Source organism: Dermacentor albipictus, chromosome 1 (assembly GCF_038994185.2).
Source record: "Dermacentor albipictus isolate Rhodes 1998 colony chromosome 1, USDA_Dalb.pri_finalv2, whole genome shotgun sequence".
Classification (NCBI taxonomy): domain Eukaryota; kingdom Metazoa; phylum Arthropoda; class Arachnida; order Ixodida; family Ixodidae; genus Dermacentor; species Dermacentor albipictus.
This window is the reverse complement of record NC_091821.1, coordinates 224,835,125-224,861,486: the sequence shown is the minus strand read 5'-3', so window position 1 is coordinate 224,861,486 and position 26,362 is coordinate 224,835,125. Positions and strand designations below refer to the sequence as shown.

Here is a 26,362-nt window from a genome sequence, read left to right as displayed (position 1 = left end):
GTAAACATGAGATGTAGGTTTAACGCAGCCCCTTTGCACTTTCTCCTGTGTGTTTTATTTCTGCTTGGTTTTCTTTTGCCTTGTACACATCTATCAACTGCTCCAACATCGCACAACAAACGACATCAAAAGTAAGGCACGACTCACCGTCCAAGTTCGTCACCAAGATTGTAGTAGTCTTCAAGATGAGTCGATTTAGGCCTGATAATTTTTGGTTGGCGGTACGTTCTCAGGTCAAACTCAGACTCGTCCTCTAAACAGTGGTGAGAACATAATACGTCACGTTATTCTGAGTTCTTATTCGTAAGAATTTGTAATGAAATATGTCTAAGCTTTTCATTTGTTAACAAGTTGCACCATTAATGTCAAAATTGGCTACACAACGCAACACTTCCGAAAAATAAAATAGATGATGTAGATGAAAACTTTTGGCTTGTAAAAAGGCGCTTCAAGAAGTCAAGGCAAATTTGTTGCATATACTAATGGAAACCCGCAAGGCATCCAAAACCTCCGGACGTGGAAGACGCTTCTTTAGTGAATGTTTTGACTCTGCGCAATCGGTAACGTTATGTGGCTGACTTCAAAGACGCAATGAAGAAGACGGAACTGTAAAAATTAAATTATGGGGTTTTACGTGCCAAAACCACTTTCTGATTATGAGGCACGCCGTAGTGGAGGACTCCGGAAATTTCGACCACCTGGGGTTCTTTAACGTGCACCTAAATCTAAGTACATGGGTGTTTTCGCATTTCGCCCCCATCGAAATGCGGCCGCCATGGCCGGGATTCGATCCCGCGACCTCGTGCTCAGCAGCCTAACACCATAGCCACTGAGCAACCGCGGCGGCTATGGAACTGTAATTGCAATTGCAGTGATGGTGGGTTGTAGCAACATGCGGGTTTAGCCTGGCGATCAAGGCTGGTAATTGAAACATGTATGTGACATGGCTTGTGCCATAAACGCTAGAACCTTGAGTGCAAACCACCAGTGAAAGGTCTCATCCAAACGTCACAGGCTCTTCTTTGACCGTCACTCCTTCAGGGTGCAGTTTTTTACGGCTGACAGATACCGCACGGACAAACATCCGGTATCTTGATAGTACCAACTTAACCGAATCTAATTGCTGTGATTAACAGTGAGCGTGATTTGAGCGAAGCGGTTGCTTAAGGTCTCGAGATTTTGCTCTCCCGGTGGTGAGGGCTTGTTACCTTCTATACTCAGCATAGCTGAGCAAGAAGCCGTGCCAGCGATGTTTGAGGCGGAACACGAGTAGAGGCCAGCATCGTGGGCTATGGAACTGTTCAGTGCCAAGGTGCAAACGTCCGGTGCCTCCCAAATGATGCTAACACGAGAGCTGTTGCAGATGGGTTGCCAGTCTTTAAACCACTTTATCTTTGGGTACGGCTTGCCGATGACGCGACACTGCAGCTCGCCTCCTCGTCGCAGCATTATGGTTGTCGGTTCCAGTCGTTTTGTGAAGACTGGCTCTTCTGCAAGTAGAAAAAATGAAATCAGTTGGCACAGAACCCATTTTTTTCCTCTCTCTGCAGTAATAGAGTCCTACATATACAAAAATTGTTTTGCAGGGTTAAGTAGCACTATCGGCTGCATTGAACTGCGCGGTGAAGGGGTTCATGAGGCAATAATAAGTTATATGTCTGACTGCGCGAGAACGACGTTTGCGTTAGCGAAATTACATTTTCAGCAGGATTTTTAAAAATAAATATTAATACATGTGCACTTGTCTAGCTAAGCTCCTTACAGCTGTACCCGAAATATTTTTTGGGGTAGATATTACTTGACCATTTGAGAGGTTCGTAAAGAACTGCGGTAGTCCCTTGTTTGCATGGGGGGCCCGAAAAAGTTGTTTTTGGAAATAGCAAAATATCGCATTGGAAATTGTTTTCCGGCTAGTTGCTGCATGATTATTCAAATAAAAACGGGATAAAAAAGATCATCATGAAAGAGCGTAAACAAGGGCAGGCTCTTGCCTTCCTCATGTGCATCCATTTTCTTTTTTTTGTGCCACTGTTCCGGTCAACAAGAGGGGAATAGTATATATATCTATATATGTATTTATTGTGTGGTAGACTGAGCGTGCAATACACAACAATCCATCGAAATATCGTGCGCGTTGTATAAGCGATCCTTCTCAGTGCCTTTTATAACCTCGTACTTGTGCTCGGCAGCCTTTGCCTGATCTTTGACAGATATGAGATCGCTTTCGATGCGCCTGAAGCTCACCTTTGTAATGCCTCGAGATTTGCCAACGCACTTCTAAGACATTTGTTCGCTTCGCGTACCATGTTTTCGATGCGCTTCATTCGCCGCACCACTTCCGCAGTACTGAAAGATGCGGCCGGTATCGACTTTCTGCACGTGGTCCGAGGCATTTGAGCTTATCGCGAGGGGATTCGATTCCCTTAATGCATGCAGTTGCCCGATAATGTAATCAACTGAGCCCTACTCTGAGTATCGTTGGATGCATACATAAATACTTTGAATGTGTTAGCTATCGCATCTAGTAAAACAAAGAAAACCACTGAAGCGGGCTTCTTCTCATAAGATCTCATATTGTGGAGCAGCCAGCTTTACAATTGGCCGCCACAGGTGTGCAGTCGCATTGAAAACCGTGTCTACGTTCGCGCATACGGGCTGCGTCACCTGCAAAAGCGGCAATCTAGAAATTGGCAGTGGCTTAACTTAGTAAGCTGTAAATACAAGTAGTTAAAGGAATGTGATTACACTCAGTACGTGCGTTGCTTTCTTTTACCTGCAAGTTCAAGGTATATTGTTTTTGTGGCCTGCCCATGTTCGTTGACCGCTGTGCAGGTGTAAGGGCCGACATTATCCTCAGTCATGCGAGAAATAAACAGTGTAACTTGGCCGTTGCGGTCCTGCATGCTGTTGTATCGTCCACCCATATCAACCTGGAAACAAAGAACGCCAAATTAGCATGCGTTGAATAACGAGTACTGCTTTTACTATATTGAAACCTTGTCATGTTCACTTCTAATTCGAGTGAGCACTTTTGGCTTATTGGTGTTGATAGGTTTTGCATCAATAGTTTTGATCAGACAGAAATATAAACTATACCTAAACTCGTGAAAGTACCGTTATACGTATAAAGTTGTACTTTTCTTGATCCTGTGGCTCTGGGCAGTAAGTGGCTTCGCTTGTTTACATTTTGGAAGCAACAACTTGCGTCTTTCAACTAAAACTGTCCTTTAAGCACGACGAACATTGTTATGGTTCCTTGTGTTCTGACTTGTAATACATGATTTAATGTTACAAAGAGTAAATTGTGCTATACAGCACAAGTATAAACGCATAACTGCAGAACATGCTGTATTGCACACATAAACTGAAAAAAAAAGAAAGACAAGTCACCTTTGTTCCCTTGAATGTCCAAGTAATATCTGGCTGAGGGTTGCCGTAGACCCAGAATTCAATACTGACAGGATGTCCACGTATTCCATACATGACATCCTCTTCATGACGAACGAACACAGGAGCTTCACCTGCAGATGAGTATTTTTATTAGGAACTTTCTAAAGCAGATTCGTGAGTTAATGCAACTCAAAGGAAAAATTAGGGTGTACCATCAGCGTTGACTGAAAGCGAAGTACATGACTTTCTATATATGCAAGCAGCGCAGCCTAGCGATAAACCATGGGCATGATGATTTATTATCATCTTTGGTGCTTGAAAAGCAGTGCCCTGTAATTTGGTAAACTTATTTTAGTGCCCTGGAGATACTAGCACTGCTAGCGCCTTGGTTCCGCCTTACTTATGATCATCGGTGCATCGCGTTGGGTGTTTTGGCCTCTGTGATTTTGTCAATATGCCGGCACCAATATCCAGTGAATTACTTCAGTTTAAAGGAAGTACGGACATCAGGCGCACTTAAGAGCTGCCGATTTCCTAAAACCTAAAGGATTCGCTCGCTATCGATGTCGGGGTGATAACAACAGAAACGGGAATGGCAAAAAGAGAACAAGGCACTGCAGTCATAAAGCACTGGTGTCAGAACTGTCAACGCTGTGCACCAATAATAACCGCTCGCTCAAGCCTGGAACGAGCGCACAAGGTGAACTAATATCGACGGCGCGAAGCTACCCTCCTGTGGCATCAAGCAAAAGGTTTTGTTCACACAGCGATGGCGCGAGCATGTAGGAGCTGGTCAAAAATCCTGCCTGGTGCCCATTTCTTCTCATTAGACCGTGCAGCATGTGCTGAGAGCCACGTTGTCTGCTGTCTGCATTTCATTAGATCCTGACGGTATATTTTCCACCCGCACTACCATATCTCATATATGGCCCCTCTTATACCACATCTCTGGCCTGCTTTTGCTCATCTACAACTTGTGAATATTATTCATGTGCCTTCTTCTACGTTTGAACATTTCGCGTATCTCTGTGCTTGCCTTATATATTTGAAAATTAAGCACTTTGCGCTGTATTAAAATGTTTTAAACTGTTACTATGGTTTACATGCTGCAGCGGCAAGAGTAATCTGCATCTTTGAGCAGATTAATTCGCATCTTTGCGTTGTCTGTAATATTTCGTCCTCGACCATCCATCCGTAGCCTAAAAAAATAAAGCGATTTTCCTGGAGTTTCCAAAAAAGGTTTCTTTTCAGTGCCTTCTTTAGTCATTCTGTCAGGCTATGGCATTGGATTAGCCTGCATTTTCCCTCTGGAGCAAGTCTTCTCGGAACGTCATTGACGGCGCGAAAGAGAAACGCTATCTACCATGCTCCGCGCGCAGTGCAAGCAAAGCATGTACCACTGAAACAAGTTACCTGGCTTATCGAGTGGAGGGTGCGGAATTTCGTAGTCCTTTGGCTTGAACTCTTTAGGAACAGGCGGTGACCCTCCGAGACGACTACGGTGAGCAGTCACGTAAGGTGAAGGGTCACTGAGGCCATGTTTGTTGCCCACACGCACGCGGAAGCGGTAGTCCTTGAATGGTTCGAGGCCCCGGACATCAAGCTGCGTGTCCTTCACGCCTGCCGAAAGAGCATGGTGTCAGGATGGGTGCAGAGCTTCTAGAAATGTGTTCCTAATTATATTGAAGTTATCATGGCTCCAGCAAGGGGAAGCAGCATCATATTGCTTTGTTTCATCTGAGGTCTTCTTATGCCTTCTTTTTCACAATCTAAGACGTAATGTTGTTGTGGAATGACTGGCAACAAATGGCAACACAAACGAACAAACAAACAAACAAACAAACAAACAAACAAACAAACAAACAAACAAACAAACAAACAAACAAACAAACAAACAAACAAACAAACAAACAAATGAACAAACAAACAAACAAATAAATGAACAAATAAACAATAAACAAATAGATAAATAAATAAATAAATAAATAAATAAATAAATAAATAAATAAATAAATAAATAAATAAATAAATAAATAAATAAATAAAGTCAGATCTAACCCTGAACTTTGAGATGGTGTTTAGGGGTCGAAAAGTCACGTTGCTATTTTACTTGCTCAAGTAAAAGTAATTCGAAAAAGGGTGTGGAATGGCAGCGGAATACAGGAAACGAAGTGCTATGAATACACCTTTTTTATTGCAAGCCGTCCAATATGTAGGCACTCTTTGGACTACGGTACCTTTGGTCGGTGAAAAGCATGATTTTCCGAAATACATCCAAGCTTTGCAAAAGTTATATCTGCTCCACGTGGATCGAGGAATAATGTATTTGCAGAACGTAAGTTTGGCAGTGACGTATTTGTTTAATGCCCTAGTAACGATTAATCTATTTATTGTGCACAGTAAATTACGTTTTATTCAGTATATATGAAGACTTCAATGACGTGATTAAAGCAACGAAATAAATGCCCAAAGACGCTTTTTGGGCAAATGTTGTTCTGGTAGTAGTGTTTATTAGTGGCCAGCAGCACAAAAAAAATGAAAGCTTTGAATTGCGGCCATTTTATATCTGTGATAACGACTGCAGTCGGTACAGTTTTTACTAAATGTGACAAAGGTAGTCACATTTTGTCAGCCTGTACAGAACTTTTTTTAAATGCCCAGAGTCTGGTCTAAGGATTGACTGTTTGTTTATTACAGTTTTCTCTAAATTCTGAGAAAGAGCTCCTTAAATGTGGTTACTTTATTCAGGTCCTTGTTGGGGCCGTATTTTATAACAATCCATTAAATTTTGTTTTCATTTTTTTATTATCAATCGCACCGAATGGTCGATTCTGGAGATAACGGCGGCGTGGCGGCGAACAAGCCAAGGATGAAGGGCGAGAAGTAAAAAAAAAATGAAATGGAACGTTACAAAATTTTTACATTATATGTAGAGAGCACGTGTGCAGGAATACCTAATTGCCAAACTATGCCACTTGCCCAGCAACTCACACGTCACTTTCACTACAATCTAGGACATCATAGTACATGTCTTGTTGAGGATAACGCTTTAAAGGCTGTGAAAACAGGCTTGGCATGAAAGTTTCTGGAAGCGAGCAGGAAAATGTACTTCTGTGGTGTTATATTATATACATAGTTGCTGTTAGTAACTTACTTGGTCTATTTTGTTCAACTGCATATTTAAAACAATCTGTGCAAACCTTTTTGTTCGGTCTTTTACTTATGACGACCGTTTATTACGATTTCTATGGACGGTAGAGTGAAACACGATGAAAAGAACTCCGCTATCAGAAACTGTTCGTTATTTTTATGATGTGATAGCTTGCTTTCACAGCTAGGTCTCTTTAACCATACAAGTTCCAGACTTCCACTTGCAAACCTAGGTATGTACTGTGGTCACTTGCGGAGAACTGTGATAGCTGCTATATACAAGAAGCACGAGTGTTAGTTTATGTTTATTCTTGAGGTCACGCAAAACATTCCAATATTCTTCAAGATTCTTCAAGATTATTTCACGATTATTCGCACTCTACAAGCTGGTTTTTGAAACTTGCGGCCTGTAGAAAATATCGAGACTGGTGCGATTGAATGAACCATTACACCTAGCTTCGCGAAGTATAATCGCTGGCTTTCAGCTCACCTGACTTGTAGGGTGACCAGTTGCCGTCCGGCAGCGGCGCCATCTCGACCGAGTACGTGACGGGGATGCGGGACCTACTGGGCGGCGATGGCTTCCAGCCAAGCGTTAGGTCGCGGTCCGTCATGCGCCGGATGTACGGCTTGTCGGTGAGTGGGTCTGGAACGCCTGCGTAGTATGGCTCGGGTTCAAGGTCCGGCCGCTTCATGCGGTCGTACGGCCTGTCGAGGTCGTCGTATTTCGGGTGGGGTGGGTGTCGAGACTTAGGGTCGTAATCGGGTCGGTCAAAGTCCCGGGGCGGGAGGGACGACAGGGGCGGCAGGTCATGCGAATAGGGGCCGCTGTAGGGCTCGCGCCGCCGGTCGTCTAGCGGCGACGACGACCTATAGCCGTTCACTTCAGGGTACTGGCGTGGGGAGGGTGATCTACCGCGCCGCAGGTCTGGAAAATACAGAGAACACATGCACAGTGCAGGGCTCTTCGTGGTCGTCCTACAGGGTGGTCGTGCTACACACATCGACGAAACTACTATCCGCGTGCGATGCGTGCATATCATATATATATATATACATATACACACACACTTGGGAGCCAACAGTGCAAACTAAGGGAAAAAAAACAACTAGAAGACACGGGACGCGTGCGAGGGGGCCGTGAAGGCAGCTGCTGCTTTCAAGCAATCATATATACAAAAATCAATGGAAATAGCAACTTTAATGCTCACTTAATTTTCCTTCGACGCTAATCTTAACCTTACCTAGAACTATTGTTTAAGTATGTCCATACATTACACCTTTTCATTGTTACCAAAATGTGATCCTTCAGCGCGAATATTTCATCACTTTGTTAACATGAATATACGTCCAGTCGTTTGATGATTTTGACATAGCGTTTAATGAAAAGCTCACACCCATTTATATTGAGGAAAACTATGTACGCTGTGCTGTTTCACAATTTGTCTTCGCTGCGCAATAAGTACATTTCAAAGTGTTTTGTGAATGCTAATGTAGCACTTCAGCACAGACACAGCAAGCATGATTTCATGCGAAGAAAATAATAGTGTGCAAAAAGTTTAGTGTGTAACTTGATTGCTTTTTCTAACTGGCATCTGTACGACAAGAGATGCCAACGTCATATATTTTTAAAATTATTTGGGGTGTCTATAGACTTGGGGAGTAGTCAGAATAGAATGGCACTAACATTAACTAGAAAACTTTTCATGAGCTGTCATAATTCTAATATGTGGGTGTAAGGCATAGGACTCGTAGTTCGTTAATGAAGTTAGATTAGTGGCCATGAGACATAGTCATCAAAATCGAAATGTTATAAAAGACTATTGAAGAACAACTTCTCTTGTGCTACGTAACATCACCATTGGTAGTGTGACATGCGTGGCTACGCCCAAAAAAGAAGCGGCGTTACGGTGTCTTACAGAAGTGAATTGAATTCTGATGTTTAACTTGCCAAAACCACAATTTGATTATGAGGCACGCCGTGGTGGGGGACTCCGGAATAATTTTGAACACCAGGGGATCTTTAACGTATCCCCAATGGACGCAACGCGGGCGTTTTTGCATTTCACCTCCATCGAAATGCGTCCGCCACGGCCAGGTGTCTTACAGGATTGTGCGGAAAGGATTTTTATGTCTTGTATCAATATATGAGAACGTGGCGAAAACTTCAAAGTCTGAGTGGCATGCAATGCACTCCGCGTGTCGTTATGTTCAGTATTTTTTTTTTTTCATCTATGAAAGGGGGCGGCACTAGCGCCCGCGAAATGTAGAATATGACTACAAAGTAGCCTGGTGCGATTAGTTTTATAGTAGCATCTAACTTATTTTGAATAAACGCACAAAATCTGGCATCATGATGAGGGTAGAATGGTTTATGCGCAAGTTCGCTCTAATTCTTGTTTTTTTTCTTTTAGCATTTTTTCTCAGTCAACCAGCACAACTTCTCCACACTACTAGGGCGGGCGCGTTGCAAGAAATTCTATGCTCTGAGAGCTTGTTGGGATATATGCTGGGAGCTGCTGGTTCGAGATAACTAGCATCGATAATGGACTGAAAAGTTAGACATGTCGCCACTACGGTCTTATCTCGCTCTGTGGTATCTCGTGCTGGTATATTCCATTAACAACTATAGCACTGCACGAGGGAAGATGAGCGGAAAGACGTATGCATGCCTTATTGCCAAGCATGGCCTCCCGATCGGCAGGCTTCACTTCTTTGTGGCTTAAGCTGCTGCCTAGTTGATCGCATTAAGAAATGGACATCTAGTTTCTCTTAAAATTAGCAGGAAATCTCACCAGACTTTTCAGGAATGTCACGGCTTGGGTACTTGTCAGTTGATGGCCGCCGCTTTCCGTCATCGTATGGACCTGGTAGAACAGAAAAAGTAAAACTTCGTAAAGTCAAGTATTTCTGCAGGTCAGGAAGAAATCTGTGCTCGTCTAGACAGTCTAGTTTATTCAGCGGGTAAAGTGAAATGTATTTCATACCAGAGCACAAAGTAAACATTGCGTAATTTCATACTTACTGCTCTACAGACGCTTAAGGTACCACTCTCCACACCATGCGTTAATTTATTACAAACCATGCGACAGCTTTTTGCAACACTTTGGAAAAAGTAAGCTCCGCTGCAACTATTCGTGAGTTTGCACAACTGACGCTTTTAGTGAGCTTCTTAATGTTAATACATTAGGGAGCATTATGGTTTGACACTGTTGGCACGCTGAGGGTTAAGGTTCATTGGCATGACTAACACCTACCGATGTCTGTTCGAGAAACACTGCTATTACTCGCGCATATTTGGAAGAGCATACCATATTTCCTCAGCTTGTTATGTAATTATATGGGTATACGGTGTATTTTGCGTTAATTATACAGCAAACAAGTTCAACAGAGATTAGATTTAAGCAGTCATCTTCACACATGATGGGCAGGACGATTACAGAGATTATCACAATTCTTGCGAAAGAGGTGCTTTGCTATGCAAAGACGTCCGATGAAAGCGCACAAATTGTGCATTCTAACTGAAGCCTAAAGACTACAGGTTCAATTGCAGGGTGCCACTACAGGTTTGTCGTCAAAATAATACTTACCGTTTCACTTTTGCGGGTTGTGTTGGAAGACGTGATGACAACGATCACTGAGCCGAAACGCATAACTCGAGTGACTCAAACGTCGGCACGAGCAACATTCATTGCCAGATCTCGTAAACAAGAATTGTCATGTTATTATAAGCTCCTTTAAAGCGAGCATAAAACGCAGGTTAATATATACCTTAAAAGAATGCGGCAGCCGGAAAATAATGGTGCATAACAACTATAACTTTTTCAATACATATTCAGAACGTAAACATTATGTAATGAAATAATATATGCTTAATGCTACGTTCTGCACAACCACAGCTTCGGGAGTACATCTGTTTAGGTAAGTTCTGGGAAGAAGAATGGTTACCCACTGTCTGAACAGTTTGGCGTTGAAGCTAAATGATGACGAAATGCATTCATAATAGTTTTTTCTTCGCAACGCAAAATTATGGTTGTGCATAGTCCACTGCAGGCCATTCCTAAATTTGATTCTAGTCTTAAAAGGAGGCGCTTTCATGATACAAAGTGTCCTTTATAGGAAACAAATATGGAGTAATTTTTAAAGCAGAAAGAATTGGTGACGTTACTACTGTAAGAACTATAACTTATGGTAAAGCTTTAGTAGATGCTTGACTAATATGTCACTCGATTTTGTTTGCGCTGCGGCTTAAACGGCGTGCAGTGGTTACATATGAAGCACCTACTTCTACTGCTTTAAAAGCTTTAGTGTTGCCTACACAAAAGTTTCAGAACTCCGAGCTCCCGACACAGCCCAACAATATGGCATATTGCCGTGCCAACACTGTCTCTTTAAGCAACAGTTATGCTTTTGAATGCAGTTTTTTTAGCAGTGGAAGTAACTTTTGTGTAAGGTAACACTGCTTTTTCAGTAGAGAAATCCACAAGCCAGTATAGGTACAGCAGACCAGCTTTAATAGCAACTAATTGGTGAACAGAACAATAAAATGTACATTCGATAGTTTTATACAGAGTTCTGTACACACTTAAAATTTAACTACATACTGACACTGTTGGCATGCCTCGGTGAGCTCGATCAGTTAGTGTTTCTATAACTTATACAACTGATAGAAAGATAAAAGGTTGCAGAAATACAACGTTGTTGCACAAAGAAAGACATCAGTAAAAGACAAATTTACCCTAGAAGGTCCACTCAAACCTGATGACATTTCCTTCATTGAAGCTTCGTTTTGCAAGAACCACTGTGCTTCAGAATCATAAAATCTGATCAAGCACAAGCTGTTAGTGCAATTATAGTAACAGCTGCGAAGCAATAAGGAACATTACGGCAGGCAAAGTGATCTGCATTGAACAAAGGCTGCGGCAAAATTATGCGTTGCATACGGGGAGGGATGCTTACACTTGCGATAAATGCTTGAAAATTATGATGTTTTAGTATAACGGTCTACGCATTATACAAGAAACCTGTAGTCAGTGAAATTTGTTCAAGGTGTTCTTGCAGAATTAAGAAAAGACGAGAGAGAAAGAAATGCTCTGATTTTCTGTGGATAATGGAGAAACATTTCTGCAATTGGTGATTTTGAGTGGACCTTTGCCTCAGCCACACTGAGCATGAATGAGAAGTATGCAAAGCAATATATGGGTCGATCATCGTATCTGTTATAAAACTTCAAGTTGGCTCGTGAACAAGAACTTTCTCAGTTGTGGCACATTCACATTCAAAATGGCACATTCAAAAGTTAGAGGATGGATGTGCCATTCCTTAAGTTTACCTATAGAAGCAATATATGGTCTTCTGCTTCTATGTTCCAATGTGTTCATCTAGATGTATCCACTGGAGCGAAGAATGACAATAAACGCCGTGTGAGAACACTAAAAATTTGAAACCAGCCTTGCTGAGGCCAGGGCACAAAATATTGGCAACATAAGACAGTCGTCTTTCACTTGCATTGGAGAAACAAGAAAACTAACTGGTGACAGAACCTTGAAATTGTGTGTTTTGAATGTTTTCAAATGGCGCTACGCTAACGTTCTCGTTTCTGTCAATTCAAATGTGTCACTCAACGGCTTCGCTCAGTGTTTAAAGAAAGCACACACATCTGTGTCTTTCTCTTTAGGAATGTTATACACAGAGGGCTATTTCAAACGCTAACCAAAGAATTCAAGCTTTCGATGGAACAATCTGTGTGTAGCTTAAATTGACTGCAACCTTCAAAAATATCACACACACGCCATCGCGTGATTCGCATGAAAACCTCACTCGCTGTGGTTTTACATTTTCACTAAATATTAATCCACAGAGGCTACAAGATGCAGCTGGCCGTCTTAGTGCGCGCAGCATAGTCATTTGTCTGTACATGGCACTCTTCTTGATGGTCTAAGACGGTCGGACTCCATGTCACGTTCGCTGCATTGGTGGAAACTTTGCACATTGCTCCGCGGGAAAAGTAAGCAATATTTCAACAACGTTTCTTACGTCTCTAATAACGGCTCTTACGTATGAAGAAGCGCTATGTCCTTGTGCGTATATCATTGCGAGCGCGCGCATGGTATCACTTCGTTTCATATTGTTTGGCACGTCCGCCAGTTCTCACATATCTAGCATAAATTTGCTAACATCTGTGCAGCGTTTTCAGTACGTGCCCAACTTCCTGATTAATCATTTACGTTGTAAGCTCTACTAAAAAAACTAATGAAGCAATTTGTGTTGCTCAGAACATGCAATAGATACGCAAGCTAAAGGGTTAGAGCCGGTTTAGACGTCACACTCACTGTTGAAAAACAGGTATTAATCTTAGTCTTCTAGTCATTGTGTAACACACTTATCGTTAACAGAGCCAACAGCTTTGTCTAGGAGTACAGATTCTTAAAGAATTTCGAAAAGATAATATCGCAAAGTTATAAGCAGAAGCGAACTGTAGAAACCATGTAGTTATTTGCCCTTCTCGAAGTCCTGCCAGAAACAAAGGCTATTTAAAATACTTTTTGTGCTATCTCACACACTAGGATAAGTGGATACACGCTATGTACACGACTAAACAGTCCATGTTTGTTGATTGTGCGTTTGGAAATGCGCTTATTTAGTCTATGACGTCATGTCAGGAGCGCTGAAGAAGCAAGGCCGTTCAGGCTGAAGAGACTCAAAGTAAATAACGGGCGCCTGCGCTCACCAAACTCTGAGGCTCAAGTATCCACATTCTTAGTTTTTCAGAGATCGCATTGCTTGTTCGCACAGGTGAAGACAAACTGGTTGAGGTCCTCAAAGTAAGGGACATCTTCACACGGCGCGGGACTTTCCCTCTGCGACAGTATAATCACAAGCATGGACATGACAATGCCCACCGCAACGATGCATGGCACTAGCGGATCCATGTGCAGCAGCTGTGAATGCCACAGAAGGGATTCCTTACTCTCGACCCTCAGGGTAGCCATGCAGGTGTCACTTCCGTACGGATTGTAGATAGAGGCTCTGTATTCGCCCAGGTCATCTGGCTTGCAGTCGCGGATAGTCAGGCGCAGCGTTCCGTTCGGTTCCAGCTCCATCTTGTGGCGACGGGTCAGTTCAAGCTCTTCGCCGTCTTTGAACCTGAGTGGGCAGGTAGAAAAGGGTGAGGCGTCATTGTTACAACCGTCACGAGCCCAGTACCACCTGTAGTCCTGAATTTGAGTGCGGAGGTTGTGGCTCCCTTGTCACACTCTCGAACTTACTTCACTGTGTTCCTGCTACGGCCTAGCTTTGCAATATACCAACAAAAACATTTAAAAAATGAATTTATTCAGACAGTTATGAACCACATCTTCACGATTAAATCTTTATGGCCAAGTCTGGCTGGCTTCATTCATTGTAGTAACGCTTCCAGGATACGCTCATGGGAGATCGCAATAGCCTAACCATTTCAGATTATTAATAACCTTTAGCGCAGAAAAGGTTGAGAGCAGTAGAAGAAACGAACTACGAGCACATACTAAAGTGCTTATAACAACTTGTGTTTATCGAAAAAAAATGACACAAAAAAAAGGTTCCAGGAATATCGAAGAGAGCTAAGCGGAAGAAGATAAAGTTGGCTAGTACTCGCCATCTTCTATATATGCACCAGGGGTATACAAGCTAAACGCAGTGACTTTTATAAAGGTGCTCATTTTCACATTTTAAAGTGCCTTTTGCCTTAAATAGTAGTAGTAGCCGCGCAGGTTTGGTTAATTTCTTTATCGTTGTTTATTTCTCAAGGTAACATTGTTATTATTACAATTTGTAATAGTGATATACACTTAAGTTTAGCGCCGGCTAATAAGTTATATCTGCTCTAACATGACATTTGGTCGTGCTACCTACGCCACCTACGGCTTATTCCTGTAAATTTTACTCCAATTGAAGTCAACTTCAATTGACTTCCAATTGAAGTCAACGAAGCATAATCGAAAGCGCCCAAACTCGGAAGGCTATTACAAATATTTAAGGGAGAGAGAGAGCGCCAGTTGCCTATAAAATGTGATAATTTTCGCTGTCATAAAAGCAACATTGTGTATACCGTACAGGCAAATCAAACCTAAACCAATAGCCATCGATACGCATGCGGGATATACTCGCTGCGATACGGCTCTGCAGTAATCTCGCACGCGCTAGATTCACGTATACGCATGTAAAGATTTGCTGATGGAGTGCTGAAACACTATGACGCCCTAAAGCCTTCAGGTGCTTCAATCAGACTGTCCTTATGTCCGTGTCCCGTAGACGTTTACGTGGCACTGTGAACTATGGGGCACAGTGGCACGAGTTACAGTGCTGGGAAAGATTATCCTGCGCATTCGTGTAATGATACACGCTATATTCCTGTATTCTGATGTTTAAGCATCTTCCGGCTTGACCAATATGAGATGACCGGTCATGTGGTAGTGCTGCACTGTGGCATTTCTGCAAACGTATGCCATATGGCGCATCGATGGTATTTCGAGGCTCTCTTTTTACTGCCGAAGAACAGTTATGATGAAAAGTTTAGCAAATAGGACGAACGTATCCGTTGATGGCGTCGCTCGTAGCCGGGTGTATTTCCCTGGTCTGCGTATAACGATGCGTATAACGATGCGCATAACGATGCGGAGCATTGTTCTGCGATTACTTTAAGCGTACGGGGTTCTAGCACAGAGCCTGTGCGCTGACTGGACGACTGGCCCAGCGAAAATGTCCCAGAGGAAGTGTGCGACACGATGGAAATGTTCAAGAGCCGGACAACTGTCAGAAAGGGTAACTCGAAGGGGTAGTAACTCAGAATCGCGCGCATGGGCTAGCTGGTGCAGACTTGGGGCGGCTGTCTGACCGTTCGAAAAAGTACCACGTGCGCCAGGAAAGAAGAGGACGCTCGTTGTCGGACCGGACCAGGGGAGCCGCTGTCAGGACCTTCATACCGACTGGCCCAGGTCAAAAAGGAAGCAAGCTGAGAGCTCGTGTAGTCTTCAGAGTTATTGCGAATTTCACGATGCTGTTCGCAGCATATAGAAGGAAGCTTTAGCTGGGGCCCAACTCCTACGCGGCCTATTCAAATACATATAAAACGCAAAAACGTTTTTCTGAGATGAACCCCTGGATTGATTTTAATGAAATTTGTTGCATTTGAGAGACAAAGTTAAATTCTAGTGATTACTGGAAGCGGAATTTCGATTTATGGCCTGAATGTTGATATAAAAATAATCAAAAATTCGTAAGTTTACAAATTAATAGCTCTGAATCAAGAACAAATATTGTGGTTCTGTAAAGGGAATTCACTAGAAAAGTGAAAGCGGACAAATTTGATGTGTCTTACATGAATTTGTTACGCTGTGTACAAGGGTTCTGCAAAAGCTGCATTTACATATCACTAAATTGAGATTCATGTGCAACAAATTAATTTTGTGAGCTTTAGATGTACCATTAGATGCAATTCACAAAATTGTGATATTACATTTCATTGCTGAGTTACACAGTTGTAAACTTGATAATTTCATTTTCAGAAAATTTTCGATTTTTGCCACTTTTTAATGAGAAATTGATGACCTAAATAAAAAACTCGCACAACAGTGACTAGATTTTAAGCTTTTCTTTTAAATGTAACAAACCTCGCCAAATTTCGTGCTGAGGTTGCCGAGAAAAACGAATTCTCCTTTTACATGTATTTAGATAGGAGCACCCTCTAAAGCTTCCTCTTAAAGCTCCCTCTTAAGACCAAAGAGTTACTGGAGCGTGGTTTTCCTATTTTCCGAAGAAATACGCAAATATTATACAGAACTACAGACTAAACACAAAAACTATCCCCCGCCACAGTCCATACTCTACACAGAACAAGAGGTAACAATCAGAAAACCACAAATACCTACTTACACGGCACACTACTACACAGGATCTCACCCACGCAACACCCACTTCGCCTGCTGGGACCAATAAAGTTTATTAATCACTGTCACCAGATGTCAAAATAAGTTCTTTCTCCACTTGCCTGAAACCTTAACATTGCTGTTAATTGTCCGAGAAAAAACTATCGCTGTTAAAAGCACTTCAACGTGACCTCGTGTTGCGTTCCTTCTACTGTCTACAATTATTACAACGCTAAAATTTAAGGTGCTCCAGCTTGCCCGCAGTGAAGCCTTGGTCACTCCCAATTACGATCTGTGAGAGAAGACTACAAAGCGGGTTCAATTTAACCAATGAAACTACTAATGCACCAAGATATAATAAGATATACTGAGAGAGAAATGAAATGCGAAAGGTGGGGAGGTGAACGGCAAGGCAGACATCCACTGACCATTTAACTTCTGGCATGGGGGTGCCGGCAATGCGTGCGGTGAATGTTGCTGTGTCACCTTCGGGCACTCTCAAGTTCTCAAGCCTCTTCACGAAGGATGGCGGCTCTCCCTTTTCTCTGCAAAAGGACAGACGCACGGCAAAAGTATCATGAGGGGGACAAAAATATGAGAAAACATCGAGCATCTACACACCGGCTATTTATGTCTGATAATTGAGCGATAATTTGCGTGAAAAGAATGTCTTTTTTACAGATTCCTGAGGTAAGCCTGCGATACGTACAGTGACTCAGTCAGGTCGATTTTTGTTGGCCTTGAATGCTCTTCTCAGAAGCATAAATACAGAAATGGTCACACACATACGTGCACATTCGAAATATGTGCGTGTCAGTTGGCAAACTGTTTTATATGCACGTACAGTAAATATAGCGAACAGAAATGGCGCGGCCACGACATAAATGCAGCGATATTTGTAAGCTACGAACTCGAAAGAAGGAAACTGTGAGAATGAGCGTAACGAACCTTTGTGTCCGTTTTTGTAAGGCAATAAATGTTTTCAACACTGAACGTGCCAGTCGTTAAGAAATGGGGTTTAATTTCTTACAAATTACGGGCATTTAACAAGCCTATCTTTCGGAGTGCAAGGATAACCGAGTGGATGGTGCAGTAGCCTGTTTTATCACCTTTCCTTCCCTTGAGCGTCAACTGTATCCACTTACCGGATTGTGACACGAGCACTGCACTTGTCTTCGCCCACGGGGTTTTTCGCCAGGCATTCGTACAAGCCACAGTCCTTGTTTTCGGGCCAAGGTATTGTCAGTGTGCATGTCTCGCCCTCCTTGCTCATGGTGTACCTCATGCTTGGTTCGATTACTTTTCCATTGTAGCGCCAAGTAATTTCTGGTTCGGGGTGACCCTTGACCTTGGCCACCAATTTCAAGGGTTCGCTTGGAGATGCCTAGAAGAACAGCGTGTGATTAAAAAAAATAATGCCACTTAAGTACTAACTGCACGGTAAGCAAGTTAAATTTTAACGTTCAGTGCTCTTTTTTCTTTATTCTAGTACTGTGGTTTTGTATTCTAATACAATTTCTCGACGTATCTTTGGCAGTCGTCTAGCGTCCTTAAAGGTGTGAACGCGCTCTCTTTTTATTCGTTTGTATCGATTATCAGTTACCATCACGGCCTTTAAAAAATTGGAGGACGCTTAAGCTTCGCCTTCAAGAGTGGGACGCGACAGCGTTCCCGTCGACCCGCCAAGGGGTATAAGACAATGCGCTACGGCACAGCAATCACTTACGATGCGCCCCGCATCGGACTTAGCGCCCACCTATCACGCGGTGAACGTCGAGCAACGCAGCGTTCGGCGCGACAACGAAACGTGCGCCTGAGCGAACGAAACGAACCAAAGAACTCGGTGTCTCGGAGGGGAAACGATCTACGCCAGCCAAACGTCGTGATCGGCACGGGCAGAGAGATAGATAGTAATCTAAACCGGAAGCACGGCGAAGCGTCGTCAGGGGAGAGGGAGTCCCGCGACGCGCCTGGCAGCGGTCCCAATGCGCGCGCGGCGCGCCTCCTGTCGGGGCAGCGCCGTACATTGAGAGGAGGGGGTCTTCTGTGTTTGCCGCAAGATGGCTCTGCGTGTGCGGAAAGCGCAAAAGAAATGCAGCGGAAACGCACTTCGCAACTCGTGTAATTGTGACTTCTGTACGTTACATGTTCATAATTACCGATATACACCGCAGTATAACTTTCCACGGCTGGTTTCGAAGGCAACACCGCATTCACTAGAGGCGCGTTTGCACCGCTTGGAAGCATCGAACTCGTGGCTGAGTGGTAGCGTCTCTGTCTCACACTCCGGAGACCCGGGTTCGATTCTCACCGGGCCAATCTTGGAAGTTGCTTTTTATTTATGAAGCGCCTGCCGTGATTTATCGCTCACGGTCAACGCCGCCGACGCCGACACCCGACGCCGACGACACCGGCTTTTCTGCGACACGAGCTCCTTAACGCTATCGCGTTAAAAATACTTTATTCACTTCACAGCGTTGAGGGCACCGTAAGGACAGGCAGTGGCGTATTACACACTGCTGCGTGCCGTCCGCTCTGCCTATCAGTCCGGTGTTTTTTGCGGTGCCCAGTGGAATATGCCGTAGTAACAAGCCCCAGTATCTACCATCTAGAAAGGCCATGACTGAAATTCACTTCCTCCTCGTGAGGATCACGCAAATATATCACGATGTTTGGTATTACCTCCACGTCACTCAGGCGCTTTGTAAAGTACGGCTTGCTCATTGCGGTGACGCCAACTGTCGCCTTGGATGAAGCTTTTCCAGCACTGTTGGTTGCTCGGCACTCGTAACGACCAGCATGGCTTGGGAGGCTGTGTTTCGAAGAAAGCCTTGCCTATAAGGATGAAGTACTGTCTGTTAGCACTTGTAGCAGCTACATATAACCAGTCTCAAAGAAAGTAGCGCACCTTGCGACCATCAAATGTTGTCTCAAGATCTGCGATGCGTGGAATGGGTTTGCCGCCGAAGAACCACTCTACCTCAGGCGTCGGATTTCCGGTAATCTTAGCTTCCAACGTGAAGGGTTCGCTTTCCATCACCTCGACATCGTCGAGAGGGGAAACGGTGGGCTTTTCTTCAGTCTTATCGCCAGTGTCGCTTGCTGTTGAGATACAGAAGAATGCACAAAATATTTAGCTTATCTGAACCATAAATGGTACAATTTGATGACAACGGATCTACTACGGCGTCCCTCACAACCAGTGTGTTGATCTGGAGTGTTAAACCCCATGATGAAATTTGAGTCTGATAAGGCCTGTAAAAATAGTTAATATCAAATGTTTAAAACATTGAACAGTTGATCTTTACAAGCCAAAGAAGCGCACTACGATTATGTTAATCTATGTAAAAGACCCTGCGTGTATATATATATATATATATATATATATATATATATATATATATAATGCTTATTACTGGAAAAGATACAACTGGCTTTGAGCTGCAGCAGTAAACGTTAACTTGTGCGGCACACGGCACAGTACGAAAACAAAATTCTGGCTTTCGGTGCTGATGGACAGTAATCCCGGCTATGGCGTCTTCTGCTGTTGCTGCGAAAGTTAGAGCCAAGAGGGGTCCTGTTTCAGCATATTCCTTATTACATGTTTTGCATAAGAGTCAGGCCAAATTTCTGAGCATTAAGAATATATAAATGCATTTTGTACTCGTAAGTGCATTTACCTGCAACTGTGAGCGGAGCTTTTGTTTCTTGCTCTCCCAGGGGGTTCTTAGCCTTGCAGGTGTAGACGCCGGCATCCTCCGGTGTTGCTTTGGGGATATCGAGGGCTACGTCGCCGGATGGAGTTTTAGTTTCCTTTATTTTCTTCCCGTCCGGAATCAAAGGCTTTCCGTCCTTCTGCCTGCGAGTGGCAAACGTGTGAGGACATCTTAAGTTTACTTTTTTGGCTGCACATGATTAGAGACTCGAAAGAGATAAAAGGTCAGTAATTATAATTTGTTTATTATTAATCGAAGAAAAATGAGAAAGTCGGCCTCTCTAGGACTTGCTAACCTAGAGTCCCAAACACAACTTCGTAAAACAGGAGAAAAAAAGATGAAAATAACAAGTAGAAAGACGAAACAACAACAACAACAACATACCACTGCACTCACTGTAACACAAGGCACAATAACGTAAGTAATGTCGTCGCGGGCACCAGCACTGGAAGCGTGCCCTAGTTATTTGGTGTAGTCAGCACATCCCATTGGGAGACAACTACAAACCTCATGGTATTGTGAGATTCCTCCCTCAGCTTAAGTGACTTCTGGCCTATTCCTCACGGATTCTTAGGTGCGCATAGGAGAAAAGTGGCACTGAGCGCGAGGTTGTTGTCTTGGCCGCAGGAAAAAAAAAAAAATGTGTGTCGAGATGTTGGCGCTCACAAATTAACCCGAGGGGGCCGATGCTAATTTAAGGATTCCCGACTTTAACCTCCCTCATAACACAGGTGTAGCTTTGGGAGGTCAAACACTGCGAACTAATATACGTCAGAAAACGAATTAGTTGAACCAGCAACGACAGGCAGAACACATGACCTACTAATTTATGCTGAAGAGTAGAAACAACGTCCAAGGAACTTAAGTTAGAACCAAAATGTCCCAAAATACGAGCGTTTGCATTTTACAACTATAGCACTGTATTCTTTCTCATATTGTTTTCGAATATTGGCGCTGAATGACATCTACATACATGCAGGGTGTTTCAGCCAACATTTCAGAAAAGTTTAAAGGCTGCCTGTGGCAGGTAGCAGAATTCTAGTTCATGAGCTATTCTACTAGAAGAGGCGGACATTATTTGCACAGGAAGTTGAAATGCATAATGGACTACACGAACTCCACGGCTAGAATTTGTAAACTGCAATATGGGCCATGACGTGATTAGTCAAAAACTTAATGAGTGATTTTTTGTTAATTAGTCGATTATGCATTTCAATTTTTTGTGCGAGTAATGTCTGGCTCTTCGAGTAGACCAGCTCATGAACTACAACTGCGCTATCTGCCACAGGCAACTTAAAATTTTGTTTTAAAATGGTCGCTGAAACACCCGGTATATACTTGCTTTAGAGCGACGGTATAACCTTCCTGACCAAAAAAACCATTCCCAAAAAGAAAAAAAATATTCGACAGGAGACTTGATTTTTGCATACTAGCATCGCGAAGAGTGACGAAGTATGGAAAACGATTACACAGTTAATGTACAAGAAAAATACGAAGAACTAGTTAGATGGCGAAAGCACACCTTCGTTTATTCAAATGAAAGCACCAGGGTATAAAGAAGTCAAAATATATGCAGATAATGAAATATAATTATTAGTGCAGGAGTTCGCGATCTTGTGCGGTCTTCAAATGTGTGACTAAACAGAATAAAAGTGCACAGCATAGCATAAGAGCGTAACGAAGTGTGTATTCAACTGAATTAAATAAGGAGTGAAATGGAGGAAGTGAAATAAAGCATTGGTCGTAAGTAAACAGCTCACCATTCTGTGTCAGGAGTAGGCTGACCAGCGAGGCTAGTTTCTAGTCTGGCTGGGTAGCCTTCCACCACTTCGACGGGCTCCAGAGGCTTCACGAACTTTGGCGGGTCTAGAAGCATAAACGAAGAACAATTTTCCCGAGAAATGAGGCCCAGCAAAGGGGAACAATATAAAAGACAAAATTAATGCAAATTGAAATGGATGTCTTTGTGGAATCAGAGGCGAATCTTACGATTCACAGTCACCGGGGCGGAGGTTCTACATTCGCCTTGGTCATTAGCTGCAACAAGGTCGTACTTTCCGGCATCGTCAGGCTTCACAGGATCAATCGTAAGGGCTACGTCTCCGCCAGGCGAGGTGGTCGAACGAATTCGGTTATCTTCAGGTAAGTCCTTGCCGTCCTTAATCCTGTGTGTAAGGAGCGGCACAATTGTAAAACACTTTAGCTTGCAATGCTAAAGCTAGGAGGAATTTCATGTATAGTCTTAACACTGTGGCTGTATTACCCATCTTGTTTTCATTTTTTAAGGTCGCTTTCATGGTCACTTTAGCAAAATACCTAGCTTAGTAGACAGTAACATAAACCCGAGCAAGTGGGATACCAATAAAAATACAGCAACATTGCGTTGTCGCTTTTGTTTGCCCTGAAAAATATGCTCAGAACATTTCGGGTTTAACACTGTGCCTCCCAAAGCAAAAATGAATGTAAATTTTCCCGTAACACTCTTCCATGTGCTGAGTTCCTATGGTAAACAAGGTGACAATACCTCCCGTGGCCTTTTCAGCTGTGAGAACGCTGCGGAAGATGTATAGATAAACTCTCGCGACAAGCTCTGCAATCATATGCGCTGCTCTACTGACTACAGTGGACAAGAGCCCGTTTTGCTAGCTCAAGATAATTACATCAGTCTACTAAAAATAGGACACAAGTTACTGATTTTATCCTGGAATGTAAAGAGTCACCATTTGACATCTGGCATGGGGTCTCCGGACACCTTTGCTTCCAATTTTCCAGGTTCACCTTCGGTGAAAACTGCTGGCTTAAGCTCGTCTACGATTTGCGGCTCGTACTTCGGAAGCTCTAGAACGAAAATAAGCACAGAAAAAATAACAGTTGCTTATTTTATGTTGCAAACGAGAATTTACTCCACGACATGTACTATAATCATTTACAGAAAACAATGAACGAAGAATTTTCAACTTAATTGCTTTTCGCAAAATAAAGAAGAAAGAAAACCTCCAAGAATTCCAGTACAGCAAACCGCAACGCACATGTGCAACATTGCATGCAGGAAAAGCATGTCGGCAGTCCTTACCAGTCACCTTCACGGCGCTCGTACTCTCCGCCTTGCCTTCTGGGTTTTTGGCGACGCAGACATATTTGCCTGCGTCGGCTGGCGTTGCATGCTCGATGGACAAAAGCACTGTGCCGTCCGGTTCTTGAGTCAACGCTACCCTTGAAGAAGGCTCCAATTTTCGGCCATCTTTGAGCCTAGAACGCACGTGCAATGCGCTTAATTATCACATTTGTTTTCGAGTACTTCTAGTGACAATAAGCCCGTCTGGCAGAAAGATAATAGTAGTGCTTTTAATTCGATGCAATACGTTTTAAAGTGATCTGACACGCTTTATCATATCGCGTCGCGCAGCAGTTCTTGGATATGCTGAATTAATCGGTGCAGCGTACGCGGCATGTGACATGTACTTAACAGAACAGAGGGAGAGCAGGACAGAGCGAGATAATGTGTATGCTTAATTTTGTGTATCTCTCTTTGTCCCCGGCGCCGTGCTGTTAGCATCTCGACGTGGAAAAAGAGCTCGTTTCGCATAGAAATTACAGCGAAGAAACGTAATAAACATGGTACGACGAAGACTAAAGGTAAAGCAGGCGAAACATTGTAATAAGTAAAAAATAATGATGATTTGCAAAGTTGAGATCTAGACGGGGAGTTTCACTTCTCCGACATTGTTCTTGTTGGGATTGCTCTCTTCTTTATTTTTCCTTCAAATTTCTTTGTCGCTGGAGTTTATTTTTGATGTTTCGCATAAGCCGCCCTTCAGCGGCCTATTCTTCAAGGATCTCATCATTTAATAAACAACGATGGCAAAATTACTGTTGGAGATTCATTGTGGGGTGTGTTGCCCTTTCTCCGATACATTTAGAAAGTTTCACAGCTTTGTGGAACTTTTTCTCATTATACGAGCGAGCTCTCTGTAGCAAATTAAATTAATTCAGAGGGCCTTGCTGTTCTAAAAATAATAGCACAACACTTGCATTTTTGCCCCCAACTTATTCCGTTTGCATTCTTCATCACTGCAAGGTAGTCAACCGGAAAGATTTATGGCAACCAGCCATTAGGTACCCATTTCTCTGTTTTGTTTTGTTGTTTATAGCTAAGCCTTGTGTGCCTTTGACTGGGAAGTGTGCGTTACAAACCATTGTAGATCCCGTAATGTCCATTCGCCTTATTTACCGCAGTACAGTTGCACTCTACTGCGGTAAATATCGCAAGAAGATTTAAAGTATCTAGCCCATGCAGTCTTTTTTTTTCACATACATATGTAAATAATTACTCGGCACGCGGACGTAAACCAATTACACGCTATAGAAACAACAAATACGCACCATTCCGTAGTGAAAGGACTGTCGCTCTTGACTTTGCCCACAAGATGCATTGGCTGTCCTTCCAAAAGATCAGCGTTCTTGAGCTCAATAACAAATTCAGGCTTTTCGCCGGGAACACGTGCTTCAGGCTTGGCTGCGGAACAGTAAGAGCGCCAGCGTTTAATTACTACATGCCAAAAATATGTAGATAATGTCGCCGCGAAAAAAAGATAAAAAGAATGCGCAGCCATGGACATCAAAAACAACATCTACAAACCGTATCTGGCAATGAGCAGGAGACGAGGGCCGTATGTACAATGAGAATGAGCGATAGTGCTTAAAGATTTCTCGGGGCCTCGTCGGCGTCAGAATTTCTACGGAAATGGGCTTTGCCTTTTCGACAACATTTGTGTGTGCATAGTTACGATGGATCAGAAAATAAAGTACGAAATTTGTATACTCAGATCTTTATATTCTGTGAGCTTTTCCATGCTATGCCCGAATGTGGCCTTTTTTGTACACGGAGAGGAACAAATCCGAGTTAATAATGTCTATATACGCGGCGCGGGGGCTTAGCGGCTTTGGTGTTGCGCTGCTAAGCACGAGATCGAATTCCGGCCGTAGCGGCTGCATTTCGATGGGAGTGAAATGCAAGAGCGCTGGTGTCCTGTGCATTTGAGGCACGTTAGAGATCCCCAGGTGGTCAAAATTAATCCGGAGTCCCACACTACGGCGTATCTGATAATCCTATCATGGTTTTGGCAGGTAAAGCCCCAGAATTTGTTCAATGTCTGTACAAAACATAATGCAGAGATGGCAGTGCGCGAAGACGCTAAGAACATGCGCGACAAGCTTTTATTGCCCTTTTTAAGTAGTAATTGATTGTGGGGGTCGAACCAAGCTGGACTTTGGGCCTTTTCAGGCAAGAATGTTTTACGAGACCACGTGGTTTTGTTCCTATATTCAGAACAGAATGACTGTGTTCAGACGCAGCTATGGCACAGGCTATCCTTTAGAAAAGGTCACAGGTTTTCATACTTGTCAAAGCCAAACACTAGTCTTTTTGCATGGCAATTAAAGACGCGCAATTCATATAAGGTGACGTTTTCTGAGTTTGTATCAATCGTCTGCAAGCATGTCACGGCACATCCATATTGTGCATGCTTATACAGGCATTCTCTAGTGCACTAGTGCTAAGGTTTCCAATCTGGCTAAAAGCGATTGTATGTCTGTCCGTACACTGAAGAAGAACCAACAGCAGTGCCGTGCACCGGAGAGAAGGCAAGGAGTAGGTACACTATGTGTTTAAGTAGAGTAACCACCTGCAGCCAATGACACGCTTGCACCTCGCCATAACCATTTAGCATAACCATAACCCTACTTAGTCAAATAGTCATAACCATTTAGCAGAAATTCTGTTCTAAATTTTGAAAAATGTGAAAATAAAAGTTTGGAATGAAGTGTGTTGTTGTTCTAGTTAAGTTAGTTAAGTTAGTTTTTTTTAAGTAGTGTTGACCGATAAAGAGAGCGCAGACAAGGCGAGTTGCCGCTACTCTTCGCGACGTTAATGATCCATAACCTGCCTTTTCCATCTGGGCATAAGACTGGCTGGCCAGCGGCCGTTTTTCATGCACTTCTCTGATTTTTATCTAAAGCAGGCTTGAAGTCGTTTACTATGGTGTAACCCCCATCATTGCGTTGTGTTCAGCTAACGAAGATTAATTGCGTGTCCAGATCGGGGGATTTCTATCAAGTTAACACAGCGACCTAAGCAGCATATTTTCCCCCTTCACCTTTCGGCAATTTATGACAAACAGTTATACTGCACAACCTCCTTGC

The 26,362-nt window shown here is 43.1% G+C and overlaps 1 protein-coding gene across 6 annotated transcripts in view; it reads right to left on the bottom strand.

Annotated features, from left to right (window-relative positions):
• Obsc (Obscurin) overlaps window positions 1-26,362 on the bottom strand; it is a 203,647-nt gene that overhangs the window by 26,059 nt on the left and 151,226 nt on the right. For 5 of the 6 annotated variants that reach the window (XM_065444448.1, XM_065444453.2, XM_065444449.1 and 2 more), the window contains 18 exons: window positions 24,545-24,677; window positions 23,235-23,410; window positions 22,882-22,999; window positions 22,151-22,326; window positions 21,922-22,027; window positions 20,126-20,304; window positions 19,354-19,547; window positions 19,128-19,280; window positions 17,591-17,829; window positions 16,874-16,990; window positions 13,511-13,686; window positions 9,336-9,407; window positions 7,031-7,468; window positions 4,804-5,010; window positions 3,391-3,521; window positions 2,774-2,930; window positions 1,209-1,490; window positions 148-253 (listed from right to left, as the gene is read on the bottom strand). In XM_065444448.1, the coding sequence (XP_065300520.1) occupies window positions 148-253; window positions 1,209-1,490; window positions 2,774-2,930; window positions 3,391-3,521; window positions 4,804-5,010; window positions 7,031-7,468; window positions 9,336-9,407; window positions 13,511-13,686; window positions 16,874-16,990; window positions 17,591-17,829; window positions 19,128-19,280; window positions 19,354-19,547; window positions 20,126-20,304; window positions 21,922-22,027; window positions 22,151-22,326; window positions 22,882-22,999; window positions 23,235-23,410; window positions 24,545-24,677 (3,160 nt within the window). The remainder of the gene's footprint in view (window positions 1-147; window positions 254-1,208; window positions 1,491-2,773; window positions 2,931-3,390; window positions 3,522-4,803; window positions 5,011-7,030; window positions 7,469-9,335; window positions 9,408-13,510; window positions 13,687-16,873; window positions 16,991-17,590; window positions 17,830-19,127; window positions 19,281-19,353; window positions 19,548-20,125; window positions 20,305-21,921; window positions 22,028-22,150; window positions 22,327-22,881; window positions 23,000-23,234; window positions 23,411-24,544; window positions 24,678-26,362) is intronic. The other variant, XM_065444451.1, reaches the window with a different exon arrangement.